This window comes from Falco cherrug, chromosome 8 (assembly GCF_023634085.1).
Source record: "Falco cherrug isolate bFalChe1 chromosome 8, bFalChe1.pri, whole genome shotgun sequence".
Lineage (NCBI taxonomy): Eukaryota > Metazoa > Chordata > Aves > Falconiformes > Falconidae > Falco > Falco cherrug.
In genome coordinates this window covers 24,538,253-24,555,846 of record NC_073704.1, presented here as the reverse complement: position 1 = coordinate 24,555,846, position 17,594 = coordinate 24,538,253, and the positions used below count along the sequence as shown (strand labels likewise).

Genomic DNA, 17,594 nt, shown 5'->3' with positions numbered 1-17,594 from the left:
TCTTTCAGTAAACACTAAGTAGAAGCTGATCCATAATTCTGGTAGATTCCAATAGATGGCTTAATTAGTAAAATGAATATAGACTACAGAGTAAGCTACATAATGCTTTCCATTGTGCCATACTGATTTCAGTGTGAGCCTAAAAAGGAGAGCATCACTATCCTGAATCATTTAAGAAATGTATATACCAGTAAGAGGTTACAAGATGTGACTGATAAGGTGGGGAGATAGTGCTATTCCCATTTTATTAAGGGGATCGAGTTTTTTCTTATGTTTGGGTGATACTTCTCATATTTTAATTTGTGCCCATTTCCTCTTTACCTGTCACTGGGCACCACTGAGAAGAGTCTGGCTAAGCATTCGCTGCTTCCCTCCCCAGTCAGGTATTTGTACGCTCTGGTAAGACTCCTCTGAGCCTTCTCTTCTCAAGATTGAAACAGTCCCAGCACTCTCAGCCTCTCCTTCGATGACCTTTGTGGCCCCACACTGGCTTACTCCAGTATGTCCATGTCTCTTTTGTAAGAAGGGAGCCTAGAACTGGAGAGAGTGATACAGTTATGTCTCAACAGGGCTGAGCAGAGGGGCAGAATCACATTATCTGGTAAGGAAATTTGGCTTGTGTGTTAACTAGTCAATCAAATATGGGAAAGTTTGGACAAAAGTCCTTCTAAAATGAGGACTAAATGCACCAAAAATTATAAATACTAATGTTTGTTATTAATGTTATGGAGGAGAAAAGCTTTGAAAATAGCTTTGCTTAATTCATAGCTGCTATTTTAGTGATGAAACCTCCTGTTGTTTTGAAATGTCTTATATGGAATCTATGTCCCCCAATGCCAACTGATAAAAGCAGAGAATAACTCCTACAGGGAAAGGTTACGCTTTAATATTTTGAGCCAAGCACATTTTAAAGTAACTGAATAAACAGATATCATCTAGTACAAAATGTAAACTATGGGCAACATGAACTCCAGGGATTCATAAGTTGTGTTTTTAGTCAACTCACCAAAAATGATTTGTTAATTGCTAGTGGAAACCCAGAGCATGCACAGAGCTCTCAAATGTTCTCAACTGATGCAGCAACCATCAACTGATACGAAATATTTAGCTAGGTGCATTGAATGAAAATGTAAAACAGGCATTAAGTGACATGAGGGAGTGTTGAGGCATTGTCAGAATTTGCTCGTTTTTATAACAGCTTTCCCCTTTTCCCCCAGGCTGCTTAAATAAAACAAAAATGTCTGTAGGAGCCTTCAGTACTTCAAGATTCATCTGTTTCTCTCCTAATAACTTAATGAGTTCACTTGTTTAAATTATCTTTATTAAAGATTTTATGCAGGCATGCAGTCATTAAAATACATGCAAGAAATCATACCCATATGGTTTACATCCACATTTAATGCAATTAAAAGTATTTTAACAAAAGCAATATCAGTTTTATGTCCCAGTCCTGCGATTAAATTTTTCCAGGAAAAGCAGTGTTGCTTTTAAGCCTGAATCCTGCAAGTGAAACAGTAGAGAGATACCTTGTCCTTGCATGAGTAAGGGGAGCTGCAGCTGAATAATTCCGTTTGGATGTGGAGCCTGTTTGACAATAGGAATTTGCACAGTGGAGACCTCATGGCAAGCTCATTATATTAGGGGGTTAATTATGCTTTAGGGGGGGGTTCTGTCTAAGAGTTAGCCATGCCAGGCCAGTTATACCAGCTGATGTCACTCTTTAGTTCAGTTTTTAAAGGTGTTTAAGTTTTTATTTTCTATTTTCCTGGTAAGTTTGTCTGAAATACTTTAAATTTGAAAAAAAAAAAATCAGACTTCTCTTTCCCCTTTTCTTCTCCCCATTGTTCATCTAACTTTTCTATTCCTGTTCCAGGAATAAATTTTGGTGAATATAAAATGTTAGACTTCATGTGTGTGTGTGTCCTAAGTTGTGATATGCACAGCTTCTCTTTAAAATTTAAATCTTAGTGTATAATAAAGAGGAAGTTGGTTGGTGTTACCACAGTGTTGACTGCCATGTAACATGTGTAATGGAGTATACTGAATGAACGTTAGGAAAATCTAATACATATAGAAAATTCAAGATGATAGTTTTGTAACAATGACAGTAATATAGTGATTTCTTATGGTGTTGTATATTCTGCTGAAGGTTATTCCTGGGTGCTTAGATTCCACATGGCAAGCGTAGACCTTGTTCTGTGAGTGCTACTAAAGAAGAAAGTCAGTGTCTGGTAACTGTGAGGTGGATGTTTAGGGTATCAATTGAGGTGGCGATTTTTTAAATCACCAGGACACAGGATTTAATGGAGGTGGCTGGATATTGCCAGTAAAATTACCTAACGTACAAAATGTGAAACATACAGAAATGAAAAGCTATTTTGATGTTGTTCTTTTGTCCCAGAAGGAAGCGATGACCTTGTTCTACAGGAACTTGGTTGCCTTGTTGCCTTCACCAGACTTGTCCCCTCTGTGCTAGATCTCAATGTACTGTTACCAGTCCTTCTGCACATAGTCACGAGTGAATTTCTCATTTAGTGAGTGTGTTGCAGTGACTCACTGGGCTTGGTTATTGCCCGGTTTGCCTTCTGCTCTCCTCCTCGTCTTTCCTGAGTGGTTTTCTATTTTGTAGGGTGCAGATGTGCTGAAATTTCTCAGCCATCTAACTTCTAATGCAAAGATGTATATTTGCTGTGGATGCCAGTGAGAGATGTAATCTGTGCTGTCAAAAGTAGTTACTAGCATTGCCTTGTGTCCTGAACATCTACAGTAGCAGCAACCTCAGCACAGATCTGAGACATGCTCTGGGTCCTTTTCTTGTTTGCTCCAACAGATAAGAAGCGTTAAATTGTTTCCTTTTTAGTATCCTTTGCAATTGCTGAGACAGGGATTAAATTTACATTTTTAGCAATGTCTGTATCATCAGCCATAAACAAATTTCCCTCATAATTGCTTAGATTTTATTTCCCTCATGGGCCTCCTTTTATGTCCATAAAAATGTCATTATCAATTTCTAGTTTAGTTTCCTTTTAATTTTCCTGTCTTTGCTTGGCTACTCTTGTACGCACCTATAGATCTATAATTTAGTACAGGAATGTAAAGAATAGCACCTTCGTCTTCTACTATGCACAGCATAAAATTTCTTCACTTGAAGAATCTTTTATACTCTTAATTCAGTCATAGCAAACAAGAATCAGGCTCTTTGGCTTTGGAGACTTTTGGTGCCCGGTTCTATACAGAGCTGGGCAGCAGGGTTCCTATAAAGTAAATTGGTTAAGCCCTGGAGCTGATACTGGGAAGGCAGAGGCATCCATTATGGGAACAGTATGTTCATCACCATATATCTTCCTCTCTTGGTTTACGGTTTACCCATTTGGGGTAGGCATAATGATTTACACTAATGTAGCAGGCAATTGTGGAACAACACTGCTCTTCTCAGAAAACAGCAGAAAGTTACATCACTTCCAAGGGAAGAAGCACCCCGTGCTCAGTATCCCTCACTCTGGGAGACTGTGTGTGTTAATGAAGGCAGGGTTTTCTTTGCGGCTTCATTCCTAGTGCGGTTCTGCTCAGTTTGAACTTACATGTATTTATAACTTCCTAGTCTCTTGCCTGAGGACCTCTTGATCAATATCAGCACAGGACTGCATATCTCCTTCAGACACCTCAGTTGCCATGTCTTTCCCTGGAACATTCTACAGGCTTACTGGTTGATTTTTTACAAACACTGGAAATCTTTTTAGAAGTTTACATCATATGTGTCGTATTCCAGTTCCAAGCTGAGTTCAAGTAATCCAGTTCAAAGGTATGAGAGGTGGTTTCAAGCAAGGATGTTACACACGTGTTTAAGAACGTATTTAAAAAACAAGGTGGACAAATACAAGACAATAATATCATATAGAGTTTCCTTTTTTTCATGGACAGATTAAAAAAGTTGTAATTCTTTGGCATGTTGGCATGAGTATTACTTTTGTGATTCAGGGTGATGAAAAGTGAACAAGATTGAGAATAATCATAAATAAAATTTTCAGTGGAATAATAGCAGTATCTATTAATGAAACTATGCACAGGATTTATTGACTTTATGCTACTGAAAAGAAGACATTTCTTATCTTTTGCTTAGTAATTAAATATGTCACTTGCTGCTTGCCCCTCTCCATTATATTTTTAGTGGGTGAATAACAAACAGGATCGACAGAGTGCTGGTTGAGCTAAACTGGCCATTCCAGCAATTGTGAGGTGGATGGGCAGGCTTCGTGACTGCCCTGGGCCAGGCAGATCCACTGCTAAAGGGAGAAGTGGGGACATTTGCTTTTACTGGTTCTTTCATCACTTAGCTCTCTATGAAGAATTTCAGTTTAAATGTAAGCTGTACAGGAAGATGCAGTTTCAGTCTTTTGTGGTCTTATAAAAATTTCGAGCCTTTTTTGTTTGAAGGCTAGACAAAGTTTCAAGGGAGATTTCAGTTCTGTTCTTCTGACTTCCTACTATTGCTTCTAGTCTCTCATTTTTTTTTCTATGCTGTGTCCCAGTTTAAAATATGCTCATTCTGTTTCTAAGCAGAGGAAAGCTCTTTATGATATGCACATTTTAAAGTGTTCTGTTGTGGTCCATGGCGATGCTATAATTTAAAATAAAAATTATCTGGAATCTTATCTAGCTCCCATTCTGCTGGGTTCCCGTTGACTACACAGGAGCTGTGCAAGGAGCAAGTTACTGTAGGATTTCACATACATTTTGGGGAGCAATATCTTTGTGTGTCATGATCCAGTCTGCTGAGAATTCTACCACTTGGAAATGGATTTGTAATCCTGATGGAAATCTTCTTCCTTGAGTTTTGAATTCTGCCTTATTTACATAAAGAGATGAAATTATATTACAGCATAAATGTTTTGAAGAAAATAAAATTATTACACATAACTCTTAATCCTTTTCTAAATGTTGGTGCCCCTTTGGTTTTTAAGTGTGCATATTTGTGACTTTAGCATATCAGTGACAGGGAAGGAGTGGATTTCAGTTACCTTTTTTCTTTGTTTGTTTTTTTCTTTCTTCCTTCCATTGGACCTTCCTTCTGTCTGTCCTTCATTTCTTTTCTTCTCAGGCAAATCAACTCTTAGAGCTTTAATATGTTAGCTGAAATCTGTGGTTCCCTTATATGACAGACCTGATTGCACCTTCGTTTGGGGACAAAAGTGTAACTTCCTGGGATAGGTATGATTTAGAATACATTAGCTGGCCTTGTTTTGTTTACAGCCCTTTGCCTTCAGAAATCTTCTACTTGAAAACATTTGTTGGTAAAATTAAGTATTAGACATATTAGCTGTGATGTTGGGCTTGGAAAATAATAACTAGGCTTAAATAACAAAACAAGCTCCTTTAAAAAAACCCAAACACTCCCTCCCCAATAACACAGACATTTATACATCCAAGGATGCAGAACATTTGACCAGTTGTACTATTTACTCTCATGTACTATACCTTAAGAAGAATTAAGTAATCGGTATGCTTTTCTGGCAAATGATCCATAAATATGGTCAAAATTCCTGAGAGAATAGGGCTCAGGTCAGTCCAGTTTTACATTACAAAAGATTTATTAGCATATGTTGACATGAACTTTAATATAGTTACAGTGTATGAGTACAAAATGCCTTGACCAATGCTGCTTGTATGGACTTGGCGTGCAATGTAAGCTTCAGTGGGTTGAGTCTTTTCCAAATATAACTATGTCATAGCAAATCATCCTTATCAACTAGCATTTTAAATCAAATGTGATTTGTTAAAACAACTAATGTGTGTCAGAGAGCACATATGTAACAGCTTCAGATAACAGAAGTTCCAAGATATATGAAAGAGCAACAATCAGGATGGTACTGTTTCCTTTCTCTTGTTATTTTTGATTGCTTTATTGGTGCTTGTTTATCTCTTTGCTTTTTGATGCTTTTCATGCTCTTTTATCAACCCATGTCTGGATTACACTTTTATTACACTTCTTTTGGTATTTTCTGTCCTTTCCTTCTTCCCTTAAATTACATCTGCCTCTTCTTTGTGCCATTTCTGTCACTTCCTTTTTTCCTTCAGGTGTAAAACTCATCGCCTCCATTATCTGGTCTTCCTTTTATTTTCTTGAAGTTACTGGAATGTTACAGGTCTCAGAGAACTGGAGGTTGTCTTTTTACCTCTTGCTGTTCCCTCCAGCCCACAGAACTTTGTTCCCTTGTTTAGCAACACTGCCTCATCTATGGTGCTTTCTGTGGAGACTGTTATCTCCAACAATATCCACTTTGAATTTGGGTCAGAAGAGGTGGTACTTTTGTGCTGGTGTTCTTAAGCTCTGCCTGCTCCTAGCTTTTTATCCTTATTTTTTTTTAACAGTATTTTTTTTCCTGCCTGTCTTTCTGATGTTTTTATGGTCTGCATGCACACAGCTTTACCTATTCCCATCTCTCTCTGACTTTGACTTGCAACTTTCTTCCATTTATAATTTCTCACACTTCAGTTTCCATCCATATGGATAACCATCCAACTCTGTAGCTGCCCTGGTGCTGCTGTTTCTCATTTGAATTGTGTACCATGTGCCAAATCAGAGCTACATACTTGAGTTGGTCTTCTCTATGTGCCGTGTTCCCTGAGTTAATTTTCAGTGGTAATGAATTGAACTTTTCCAATTTTTATTGTCTCTCTCTTTCTCCAAGAATGGGACTTTGTAAAACTTCTGTTCTGTTGATCTTGGATGACTTCTTTCCTGCTATCTCCTTTATTCCTCTATACTTCCCTTTACCAGTTTATCCGTTCCCTTTAGGCTCTGTGGTTTTGTTCTTCTCATACAGTTCCAAACCCTTCTGACAATTCATGGTCCTGGCTGACTCCCAGTATCCACTTTCTCAGTTCCTAATGCCATCTGCCATGCTTCAGAGATACTGCTGACTATCCCTGGTGGAAATATTTTGATTCTGCTGAGTTTTTGTATTTCTTAGTTTTTGTCATCTATTATGAGTATCTTTGCTTGCAGTTTTGCATGTTGTATATTTTTTATTAGCTGTGTAGCCCTCCATTCAGCCGATCTGTTCCTCCCTCTCTCCATGTGAATTTCTTTAACTAGCCAACTAAGGTAAAAATTCAAGCTTTCTCCTTGTTTACTGAAACAGGCATTAAGAATTTGTTTTGTACTCTTTGAACTTCTTCCAATGAACCTATCCCTGTCCCTAACCGCCTTCTGCTGTTCTTTTTTAAATTTCTGTTTCTCTCCTTGAATTCCTTCTCATATACAAGAAATATGCCCAACATGAAACATTCTTCGTCTTCAGAAGTTTCTATTCACCAGATTACTGTCCTATCCCTAGACCTCCTTCATGTTTCCACCCCTTTAGTAGGCTTTGCACCATTGTCTTAATTTCTTGTCTTCTAATGCCTTTCTAGAACTGCTCACTTCTGGTTTCTGTCCTTTGTGCTGAAATGTATCTCACTAATGTTCCACTTGACTTCTTCCTGGAGGAATTCCAGGCTAGTCCTTTATTCTCCTCCACTCCATCTGTCATCTCTCTGCAATGCTATGTTATAGTCTTCACTAAATTTTGTTGTTCTTAGACATTTGTAATTTTGTCCTTGTTGATTCTCTCTCTTTTCAGACTTAGTTTCTTATTGGGTGGGTCTCCCTCTCCTCCTCCTCCTCCTCATGTATGTAGGTGTGTATTTAGATCTCTCAGGAATCCGTCCTCAGCCTTTGCATCCTCCTCCACACCTTACTTCAGATAATGTAGTCATAAACATAATCTTTATGAAGGCATTGCTACTTTATTTTTTAGTAGTCTTGCCTTACTCTGGTTAAACTCTACCCATCTCAGAAATTTTCTTGGTCTTCAGTGGTCACAAAAAATATGATCATGTCAGAAAAAACTCCTGGGTTTTCTTTTCTTTCCTGATGTGCTATTCTTGGTCTATGCAGCTCTGAGGTCTGACAGCTCCTGTTTGTCCATATAGCCGTAAATCAGATTGAAGGCCTGCTTTTCTTAACACTGTGACTGTTAGCATCTCATCTGCCTGTCTGGCGTTAATGCTCTACAGCTTTGCTTCACTTGATTACTGGTGTTAATACCACCCTTGCTTATCACTCTGCCTGCACCACTTGTTTTTTAAAGTTTATATGCCCATCTTCACAAACACAACCTTATAGTCCTTCTTTTAAAAGCTTTACAACTTGCATTCTCCTTTCCCTTCCAAGAGAGAGGTATTTTACCACGAAGTTGAATTTTGTGTTTGCTGTACTGGCAGCATCGGTTTTGATTTCCCAGTTGCTATTCATCTTACAAGTGCATTTTCTCTTACTGTGCCCGGTCTTTGTTCAAGCTCTTCCTTTAAACTCCTTCTGTAGTCTATAAAGTTAAGTATAACCTGTTAATGACTGGGCAGGCGTGTTAATTGTGCACATCTTATTATACTTAGGTTGCCAAGTATTCTTAACCTGAGGGTATTTATTGTTTGTATACCTACAAGCTATAATGTACTATTATTTACAACTATTTCAATAGTTATATAATGTAAAGGTCCTTTATTTGAATTATTGATGGTCATATCACGCATATATTTGCAATGTGTATGTCAATGGAGCTCACAGACACTATTATCTTTCTCCACACATGCATACTTGTACATATTTAATAACAATGCAATTAAAGAAAAGGTGGGCAGAATTTGCATATGTAAGGAAGGATACTTAAAAGATCAAATACAGATCAGCAGATTATTATTTTTTGTTTAGTGCCTACATTGACAACATGACAGAAGAGGAGTAGTTCTAAGCCTGGTACAAACTTCTAATAAATGAACCACTGATCCATGTAGCTTGTGGCATAATGTTTAAATTATAAGAATTTTTCTTTCTTGAATCCATGAATGAAATCCATTCTTTAACAAAAGGAGATGGTGGTGTCTTGGCAAGGAAGGGTATGAAGAGCATCTGCTGTATATTATTTTTCAACATTGTGCCTGTAATTGTTTTCACTTTAGAGCAGTATAGTGAAATACAAGTAACGATATGTAATTAAAAAGAAATCATTACTTGTGTTGTGTCAGTAAAACTTGACATCTAGTAATTTCTGCCATTTTCTCAAAATAGTGAACACTGGGGACATTTAAGTCAAGGAGATGGAGTCTGAAAGATGAAATTTAATGTGATACTTGTTATCTAGTAAATAGATACATAAACAGGTAAATACTATGCCTGTGAGAAGGATTGAAAAACAATTTTGCTTTGGAAAAGTTTCCCTACCAAAACAGGAATGCAATCCTGACAGCCTTTCTATTTCAAATATCATAGCTTCCATCACCAAAAAGACTCCCAAATTCCTAAAATAGACAATAGTTAAAGGTTAGCTAATACTCTTCAAAGCTCTGATGGAGATCATTGTATCCTCCCTTGCTGTTCTCTATTGCATATGGGCATTATGAGAAAACTGACAGTGAAAATAATAATGCTTTTTTTTTAAACAATAAAATCCTGTCATATAGAAGCACTGACAAAACATGTATAAACTGGTAATGCCATGTTCACATTTACTTTCTATTCTAGTAATACTTGTCCCTTTTTCCTTCCAAAAGTCATGTTCTGTAACTTCAATAGAAAGTGCTGTTAAAGTCCTATCAGTTGTTTCTAACTTTTAGCTTGTTTTTGTGGTCAAATATCTTGATAGTGTAGGACAACAAGGTCATGGAAGTGATGATGTTTAAAGTTTTCAGATTACAGCAGACAAGCAGTTTGTACAAGTCTAATTCTTAGATCTCTGAGAGGTAGAAAGACCAATTTGAACCAGTTTATAATTCATATTTACCTTTGATTCTTTGGCAGTGCATTTCAAATTCCTGATTATCTTGTGTGCTTGCACTGTCAAGATTTTTAAACTATACAGATCCCTTGTTATCTAGTCCACTGTCATGATCACTCACTTTCCCAATATATTTTGAGTGGGTCTTTGATATGAAAATTCTCTTTACAGTGCAGTATTTCATTCCCTGGGCAGAAATGATGCAGCTTCAAACTTGGTGTCTGAAATCTGTTTATTTCTCAGAACACATTATCAGTTTTATTCTCTCACTTCTTTTCTGCCTTTCCTTTTATTTTCCTCCATTGCTGTTGCATTGTTTACTGCTTTTCTTAATCCCTGTGTGAATTAATTAAACTACCTGAACTTTCAGATAGGAGATAATATAATCAGTGGCTTGGAGGACATAATTATTTTTTTTATCTTGGTGAATAGAGTGGCTGCTAGCTGCTTTCTCAGGCATTGCCCTCTGCAGTCATCATGGCTTACTGATGATCTGAGGCAGATAAAGGGTGAGAGCCAAGATAATCAGAATGTCATTGTCTAATTATGAGATGGAGAATTTTTCTTGTCTTATGCTGTGACTTACAGACAGTGCAAAAGATCTCTTAATTTCCATTAGGGCAACTGTTCATTTGCATGCAGCAGAACATTTCTGGGTGGTTCAAATCTGTGTTTTTCAATCACATGAATTACAGGTGCCTTGATAACAAAATCATATAGATCAACCTAAGTCTTTGGACATAAGAAGTGCTGGGTCATCTATTCTAGATTTTCTGCTGAAGTTACTCACTGAAGATATAGGTGATTGGGGAACTCTTCAGGCTAAACCCTACATTCAAATTTATACATTTTGGCCAGGCAAAAGACTTGTCAGTTGTCTTCAAAGAAGTTATTTACAAGTTTCAGTTTAAAAAACCCAAACAAACCAAACACAATCTTCTTTTCTCTTCTGGAGGATAATAGATCATATAGAAGACAACTCTGAAGGACCCCAAGGAATACAATTTAATCTTTGGGCATGCAACAGAAAAATGTATGGTATTCTAAGCTGATTTTTCCCTGTCAATGGATGACAAAAGGGTCATACTATTTTTTTAACACTTCAGTTAATTTGTTTCAGTCAGGGTATGTTCACAGCTAGTAGAGCAATGATATTACTAGTGTTGGCAAACTTACTTGGAAGGTTAGCAATGAGTTTGGCTATTCAGAAATGATCACACTTAATCAAACTAGCAGTCTGTTTAGTTTACTATGCTGTCTCTCCAGACAGCCCAAATTGGAGTCTCCTAAGTCTCACCAATTTTCAGCCCATATTCAGTGACAATCTACCTAAGATCTTGCTTATCCTGTGGAAGTGCCGATCTCTTTGCACAGACTATTAGAAAAGTTGATGGTGGTCATGTCTAATTAAGGCAACTTTAGTTAGGTACCAGAAGTTTTATCAAATTAATCTGAATTTAGAATATCTCTGTCCTGGAACATCCTCCTTGCTGCTTTGATTAATTCTTGGATTGTGCTTGTGGAGAGTGTTTGTCAAATAAACTGAAAATTGTGGGTATGTCTGAGAAACAGTAGAATCACTGAAAATAATATCAGTGTTTCTGAGAGGGAGTTAATCTTGATTATGCTGGCTTGTAATGTAAAAAGAAAAAAAGGTAGCGTTTTGAACTATGGTTGGCATACATTTGTATGTAAGAGGTGCGGACTCTACACTACATTATTTTTGTGGCTGTAAGGGAAGAGAAAAAGTTATCTTTCCTGTGTTGTAGCTGCTGTTAAAAGGTTCTAATTAGTTGCTCGTGACCTCTTTTCTTCTTTGCACTTGCTATTTCCACATGAGTAGCTGTTGCAAGAAGACTGCCTTCTATGATTCTTCTCCCTGACCCTATTTCTAGGCAAAGAAAGCTGGAAGCATGTAATCTTTTCTGAGACTGAAAGCAGATCCTTTGAGATGGGAAGTGTATCCAACTTAAACCCCAATATATCATACTGCTGATTAAGAAACTGCCAATTAACATAATTTACTTGTCCATTTGCTGCCCAGAAGCTAATACCCTATTGCATAGTGGGCTAAACTCAGCACGTTTAACTTCTAACTACACCAAATAATGCTGCTATCCTGGATCTGTCCTCACCTGGTATTGGGCCGAGAGAGCCCAGACTAGCTAAAAGTAAATCTCATTTGGGCTTTGAATAAAGCCTTCACATCCATCTTCATGCTCTTGGACCACCATAGTAGTCTGACATAGCCATTTCTATGAAGTGAGAAAAGAGGATTTCAGCTAATGGGACTACACTAGGATGACACAAGACATTAGAATTATAACCACAGAGGAAAAAATAACCATGCCTCAGATTGAAATCTGTGCTGTTCTCACCTCCGTAACTTTTAAGTATTTGACAGTGTAGTAAAGAAAAATATGAAGCAAAGGGAGTAAAATCCCATATGGATGTGACCCAACTTCTACATCCCTTAAATACTAGCAAGGAACACACATTTGTTCAGGGGTCTGACTGAGACTAGCAATTGAATAAAGATGAGGTTACAACTCCAGCAGATGTGATACGATAAGAAGGAAGGGAAGAAGTTTCAAGAATTTTAATATGACTGAAAATGTTCATAATATGACTGAAAATGTTCAAAGGAATATAATAGCTTAAGTGCCTTGTTCGGGTTTTGTAAGGTGCTCAAATAATTTAGGCATTCCTGATAATTTTACTCCGAGGCATGCAAAACATGGCAAGCATAGTTGCAATTAAATGTAGGTGCTTAAAACAGGTACCAGAATCCAGAAAGAATGTAACAACATTATTTCATTGTTATATCCAATGCTCCATCAGGTTTATTAAGCCTTTTGAGTGGGAACGTTGGTTTGTTTGTGGTGTCTGTCATGTCCGTGTGTTGTCCCCCCATATTTTGTTGCTGCACCTATTAGTACAACAGAGTCCTTTTCTGGTGGGAAAGTGCAGAGAGAGAAAGTGGGGCATCTACAGCATGAAATTAAGCTACTATTTTGTTTTGATTTTCCGTTTTATATTCTTTAGATAGAAATCTTGTATTCAGTTGAATAGGTGCATGAAGAATAGATAAAGTAACATATTTGTCTTGCAAATGTAAGAAACATATTGTTTCTACCTAAAATGGCTTTTCTAAGAAAGAAGGTTCCTTATCAAATGATAAGGAAATATTCTAGTAATTGTGAATTAATTTATGCATCAGTTCATAGTGGCTGTATTGTGCATAATGGTATGAAACCAGCACAGGATGCTTCAATGTAGATAAACACAGGAATTACGTGTATTAGCATATTACATGAGCATTCACTTGTTTGTAAAACTGCTTTGTGTTATTAGTGCATGCATTTTCTGCTTGTGTTCCATCTCATTACATTTATAACAATATTATGTGTCTAGATTTAATGTCTGCAATGATTATGTATGTTTATATATTACAGGAGTTGTATTATTTCATTAAATGTGTGCTCAGTCTCAGGTCAGTGGCAAATCAGTTCTTTGAAGCCAATGCTGATTAGTGCAATTTTTAGCAGTGTTGCAGAAGATGGTATTTCTTTATTGAGTTACGCTAAACAGTATCTTGGCTTTTGCTATAAAAAGAGAAAAGAGGGGGAAAAGACAGAGAAGGATGCTTTTATGCATATGACATGCAACCCTGAGGAAGATGCAAATCTGGAATGAAAACTAATTGCTTTCTACACTGTTGCATAGCCTGAACTATGTGGAGCAGGGCTGACCAAGAAGAATATGTGCTTTATGTTAACTAGTAGTGATTACTGCAGAAAGCTGCCACAAAACCAGTACAATTAAAGGGACAGTTTTAAAAACAATACAGAACAGACCTTGTTGCATTATAAATGTGTTTTGATGGATCTTTTTTGGTAGAGGGGAAAGGAATATAGTATAGCTAGTGGAATGGAAAAGCAATTAAATTTCATCAGAAAGATAAAATTAACTGTATTTTCTACCTCAAAAGATTGCTAAATATGATTACATGTAATACAAGCAATTAAACACAATAATATTCAAAAAGTTGTTTTTTTTCTTTTTCCCCTGTGCTTGTGTTCAGAAAGAGAAAAGAATTATAGCATTTAAATTGTGGGCATACACATGGTGCACTAAATCAGTTTTGTGTGACTGTCTGTTCAAGGACAGTTTAAAGGACAAGGTTGAACATGGCAGTCAGAACTGATTTGCCTCCTACAACAGGGACGCATCCATCTACATGCAAACAGTTTTTTAGCCATTTAGGATAATTGCCTTTACAAGATATTTCCAATATGCTCTTGGCAGCTCATAGGTTCAAAAAGCTCACTTTTCTGTATCTTTAATAATGCCATTTTAATGAAAAGTTAAGCTGAACTTAATCAAAATGATCTTAAAAATACAAATATCATGTAATGGGTCTGTGAAATAAATACAACACAAAGTGATAATGCTGGAGTATCTTCAGACTGAGAAGGCAGTCATGATATGTATGTGATGACTAGATAAATGTTCAGAATTTCATTACAGACCATTTGAAAGTTGAATACACAGGGTTTATAACACTGACTTAATGATAAATTATATAAACTGAAATGAATATATTACAGAGTTCCATCTTTTAAGTCATGTCATTATTGATAATACAAAGTAACTAAATTAATTTTATATTACAGCTTTCTATCGTTTATAGGAATGCAGTATTTAATGTTTTATGCTGACAGACGTTCCTGAGTTCCAGATGGTATTTGAGAATTATGTAGGTTGTCTAATCATCAATAAGTGGCTTATATGGAGAAGCAATTAATACCATGATTATTTTCCTTATGAGTCAGCAGGTGTGTCATACTCGTTATTTCTAGTGCAGAAAAAATCAAAATGGCTTCTGCTCTGCTATGTGTTTTACAGAAAGGAAGATGCTGAAAAAGGATTCTTTTTGGTTATGTTATGATTTGTGCTGTGGGTGCATTAAGAATTTAAATAAAAAGGGAAAGGATTTTAACTGAAGGTTTAAAAACTTTGAAAAAAATTCTGGAATATGAATACTCTTTGTAGCTGATTTTTGTGTTGTATTTCAAAGGAAAGCAATCATCCAGTTTATTGAAAACACTGACCAAATATTGGAGGCAGAAAATAAAAGTAGCCAAGTGTGATGAAAATTAGATAATAAGGAGTAAGAAAAGAAATTTCTAGTTTTCCATGTAAAATGAAAAATCTAGTGTTACCCATTTTTACTTGTCTGTTCAAAATAGGTTAGCACCAAATATCATACCAGTGGAGCAGAGTACTTACCAAAGGAAGGACAGCGAGATGTATTCATTGCAACTGCATAGTAATTTCCTATTGTCCTAACAATTTCCTATTTTCTAATACATATTATTGTTATACTATTATTTCATTTACTGTAGCGATCAGCACAGATGATCTTCAGTGAATGTGCACTGTTCAGGTAGCTTTTAAGATACATGCAACAGTATATTTTAAGCTCATGTATTGGTTTTCCTTTTTTAGTGAATACATATAATAAATGTATACATAACTTCAGATCTGTGTATTGTCACCTAGACTTTAATCTACCTTCTTGTCATCCAAAATATGAGGAATATGTCCTAATTCCATCATCCAGAAATATACTGAAATTCTACAAGTGTATGTGTCTACGCTAGCACATACATATTTAAAAATCTGTTTCATATGCCTTTGTACAGATCCACTTCTTTCCACTCAATCATCTACCACATGATGAAAGCATAGACAATTATAAGTGCTGTAACTAAAACCACCCAAACCCAGCTGTCATAAAATGATGTTTCTCAGCTTTTCTAAATGTGTATTTTCTCCAATAATTAAATTGAACTGAGGTGTGGAAGGGCAGTGCACAGTTCTGGGAGGTGACAGACAGGTTTAAGGATCAACGTCTTTGCAACACATTATGAATTGCAGTTAGGGCTGTATCATAGCTAAAGAGGGTCATGTTTGGAAGCTTTCTGGGAGGTCATTTATCTCGCTTTGGAATATCCTGGGTAGTGAGCTTTATTAGTACATTGGTGGAAAGCACACTTCCCATGTTTGTTTTCAGTTTCTAAGCCATGGGCCTTTTATTCCTTCTAACCAAGACACACACAATTCCTGGCAAGAGTTGCAGCCTCACTTTATACTCTGATAAGTAGGTTGTTGATATAAGGGTTGAAAAATCAGTACTCCTAGCACTCATGGCGACCTTCTTCCTTCACGACTGCATACCAAAAAGTAGAAGCCAGACGTCTTTGAAGGTGGTTTATTTCCTTTTAATTTTGTTCAATTTCAAATACATATTTCAATGTTATAACATGCAGTTGCACTGTAGAAGATGCAGAGGATGACTCTACTGTCTGCTTTTCTATACTCACTGCTTTGTTTAAACTTCTAGTAAGAAGGGATAAAAATAGTAACAACTGTTTATAAGACTCTTTCACTAAAATAGATTTTTTTCCTGTGAAATTTATACAGCAGATGCTGCTGTGTGAAGGTCATTTCAGCAGTCATTTTGAAAACGTAAGAGGTGCAGTCATGGACTGAGTAGAGTTGCTGACCCCTGATCTCTAAGGAACTTGTGGTTTCCATGTGAAAGCCTTGGCTTTTTCTTACTTTTTTAATTCTGGATATATTATTTCTTCTGCCATGTGTTTGCTGATATTTTATTGCTTTAGGGGAATAGTTTTGTGCCTATATTTCAGGCAAATCATTGTGTGATAACTATATAAAACCATAAAATATTAACAAATACAATTAAAAAGAGAGAGAAATGTTAGGTTGTTTACAAATATATGACAAGTTTATTTTTATGTAAACTTTGTCCACTGAAGTTGTCAAAGCTGTGCACTGTAAAACTACTACAAGGTATTAATATATGTTGGTTTGATGTCAAAAAAACATTTTATGCCTAAATGTTGATTTTTATCAATCTGTTGTTTCCTATCATCATCTCTTCACATGGGTAAACTTTCCTAAATTGAATGACTTAGCACTTCTGTAGTGCTTTACAGTTCTGAAATGCTGTGTGAATATTAATTATGGCAGAGCAGCCCGGTGAGGAAGGTAGATAAGTAAGTATTATTATCCCTATTTTACAGATGGGGAAGCTGAGGCACAGAGATTAAGTGACTTTCCCAAGGCCACACAGCAAGTCAGTGGTGGCAGATCCAGGATTAGCACTCGAGAACTTCCTGGATCCCTCTCCCATGCTTTAAGCAGTAGACCACAGTGTTCACTGGACTCAGCAAGCAACTCATTGCAATAATGGACAGTTCCAAGGACTCATACCTGGTCAGTGTGCCCACACATTTGTTTGCAGACTGCTGCAGTAAGTCAGTATGGTTTGAATACCCCAGTCCTAGCAGATTTATGCACTATGTAAAATTTCTGACCTTCTTCATCTTCAAATGGGGTGAAAGGAAAAAGCAGTAGAATTCTGACATAAACATGGCATGGTTGTGAAAAACATCTAGTTTTCCTGCCTTATTCTGATCCTGCTGAAACTGATGGGCAGAACTGCAGTTGATTCCTGGCTTTGAGGATGTTAGTGTGGAGGTTGGTGGCTGCTTGGTATGTTAAAAGTCATCCAGAGCATGAATTCTGTCTTCCATGACTGTCTTATGCTTAGTCTTGCCTATACTTTCCGTTTGAAACTGCAATGTATTGCAACACTTAAAAATAATAATTCAATAATTTTCCTGAAAAGCTAATATGCAGAACGTTACCAACTGAAATTAAGTTTCTCTCTCTAGTCTTCATGGGAAA

The 17,594-nt window shown here is 36.6% G+C and overlaps 1 protein-coding gene across 7 annotated transcripts in view; it reads left to right on the top strand.

Moving 5' to 3' along the window:
* SLC4A10 (solute carrier family 4 member 10) overlaps window positions 1-17,594 on the top strand; it is a 162,294-nt gene that overhangs the window by 39,181 nt on the left and 105,519 nt on the right. For 2 of the 7 annotated variants that reach the window (XM_055718249.1, XM_055718248.1), the window contains exon 2: window positions 16,928-17,120. The exons of the other annotated variants lie outside the window; for them this stretch is intronic. In XM_055718249.1, the coding sequence (XP_055574224.1) occupies window positions 17,094-17,120 (27 nt within the window). In that variant the 5' untranslated portion in view covers window positions 16,928-17,093. The remainder of the gene's footprint in view (window positions 1-16,927; window positions 17,121-17,594) is intronic. 7 annotated transcript variants of the gene reach the window in all.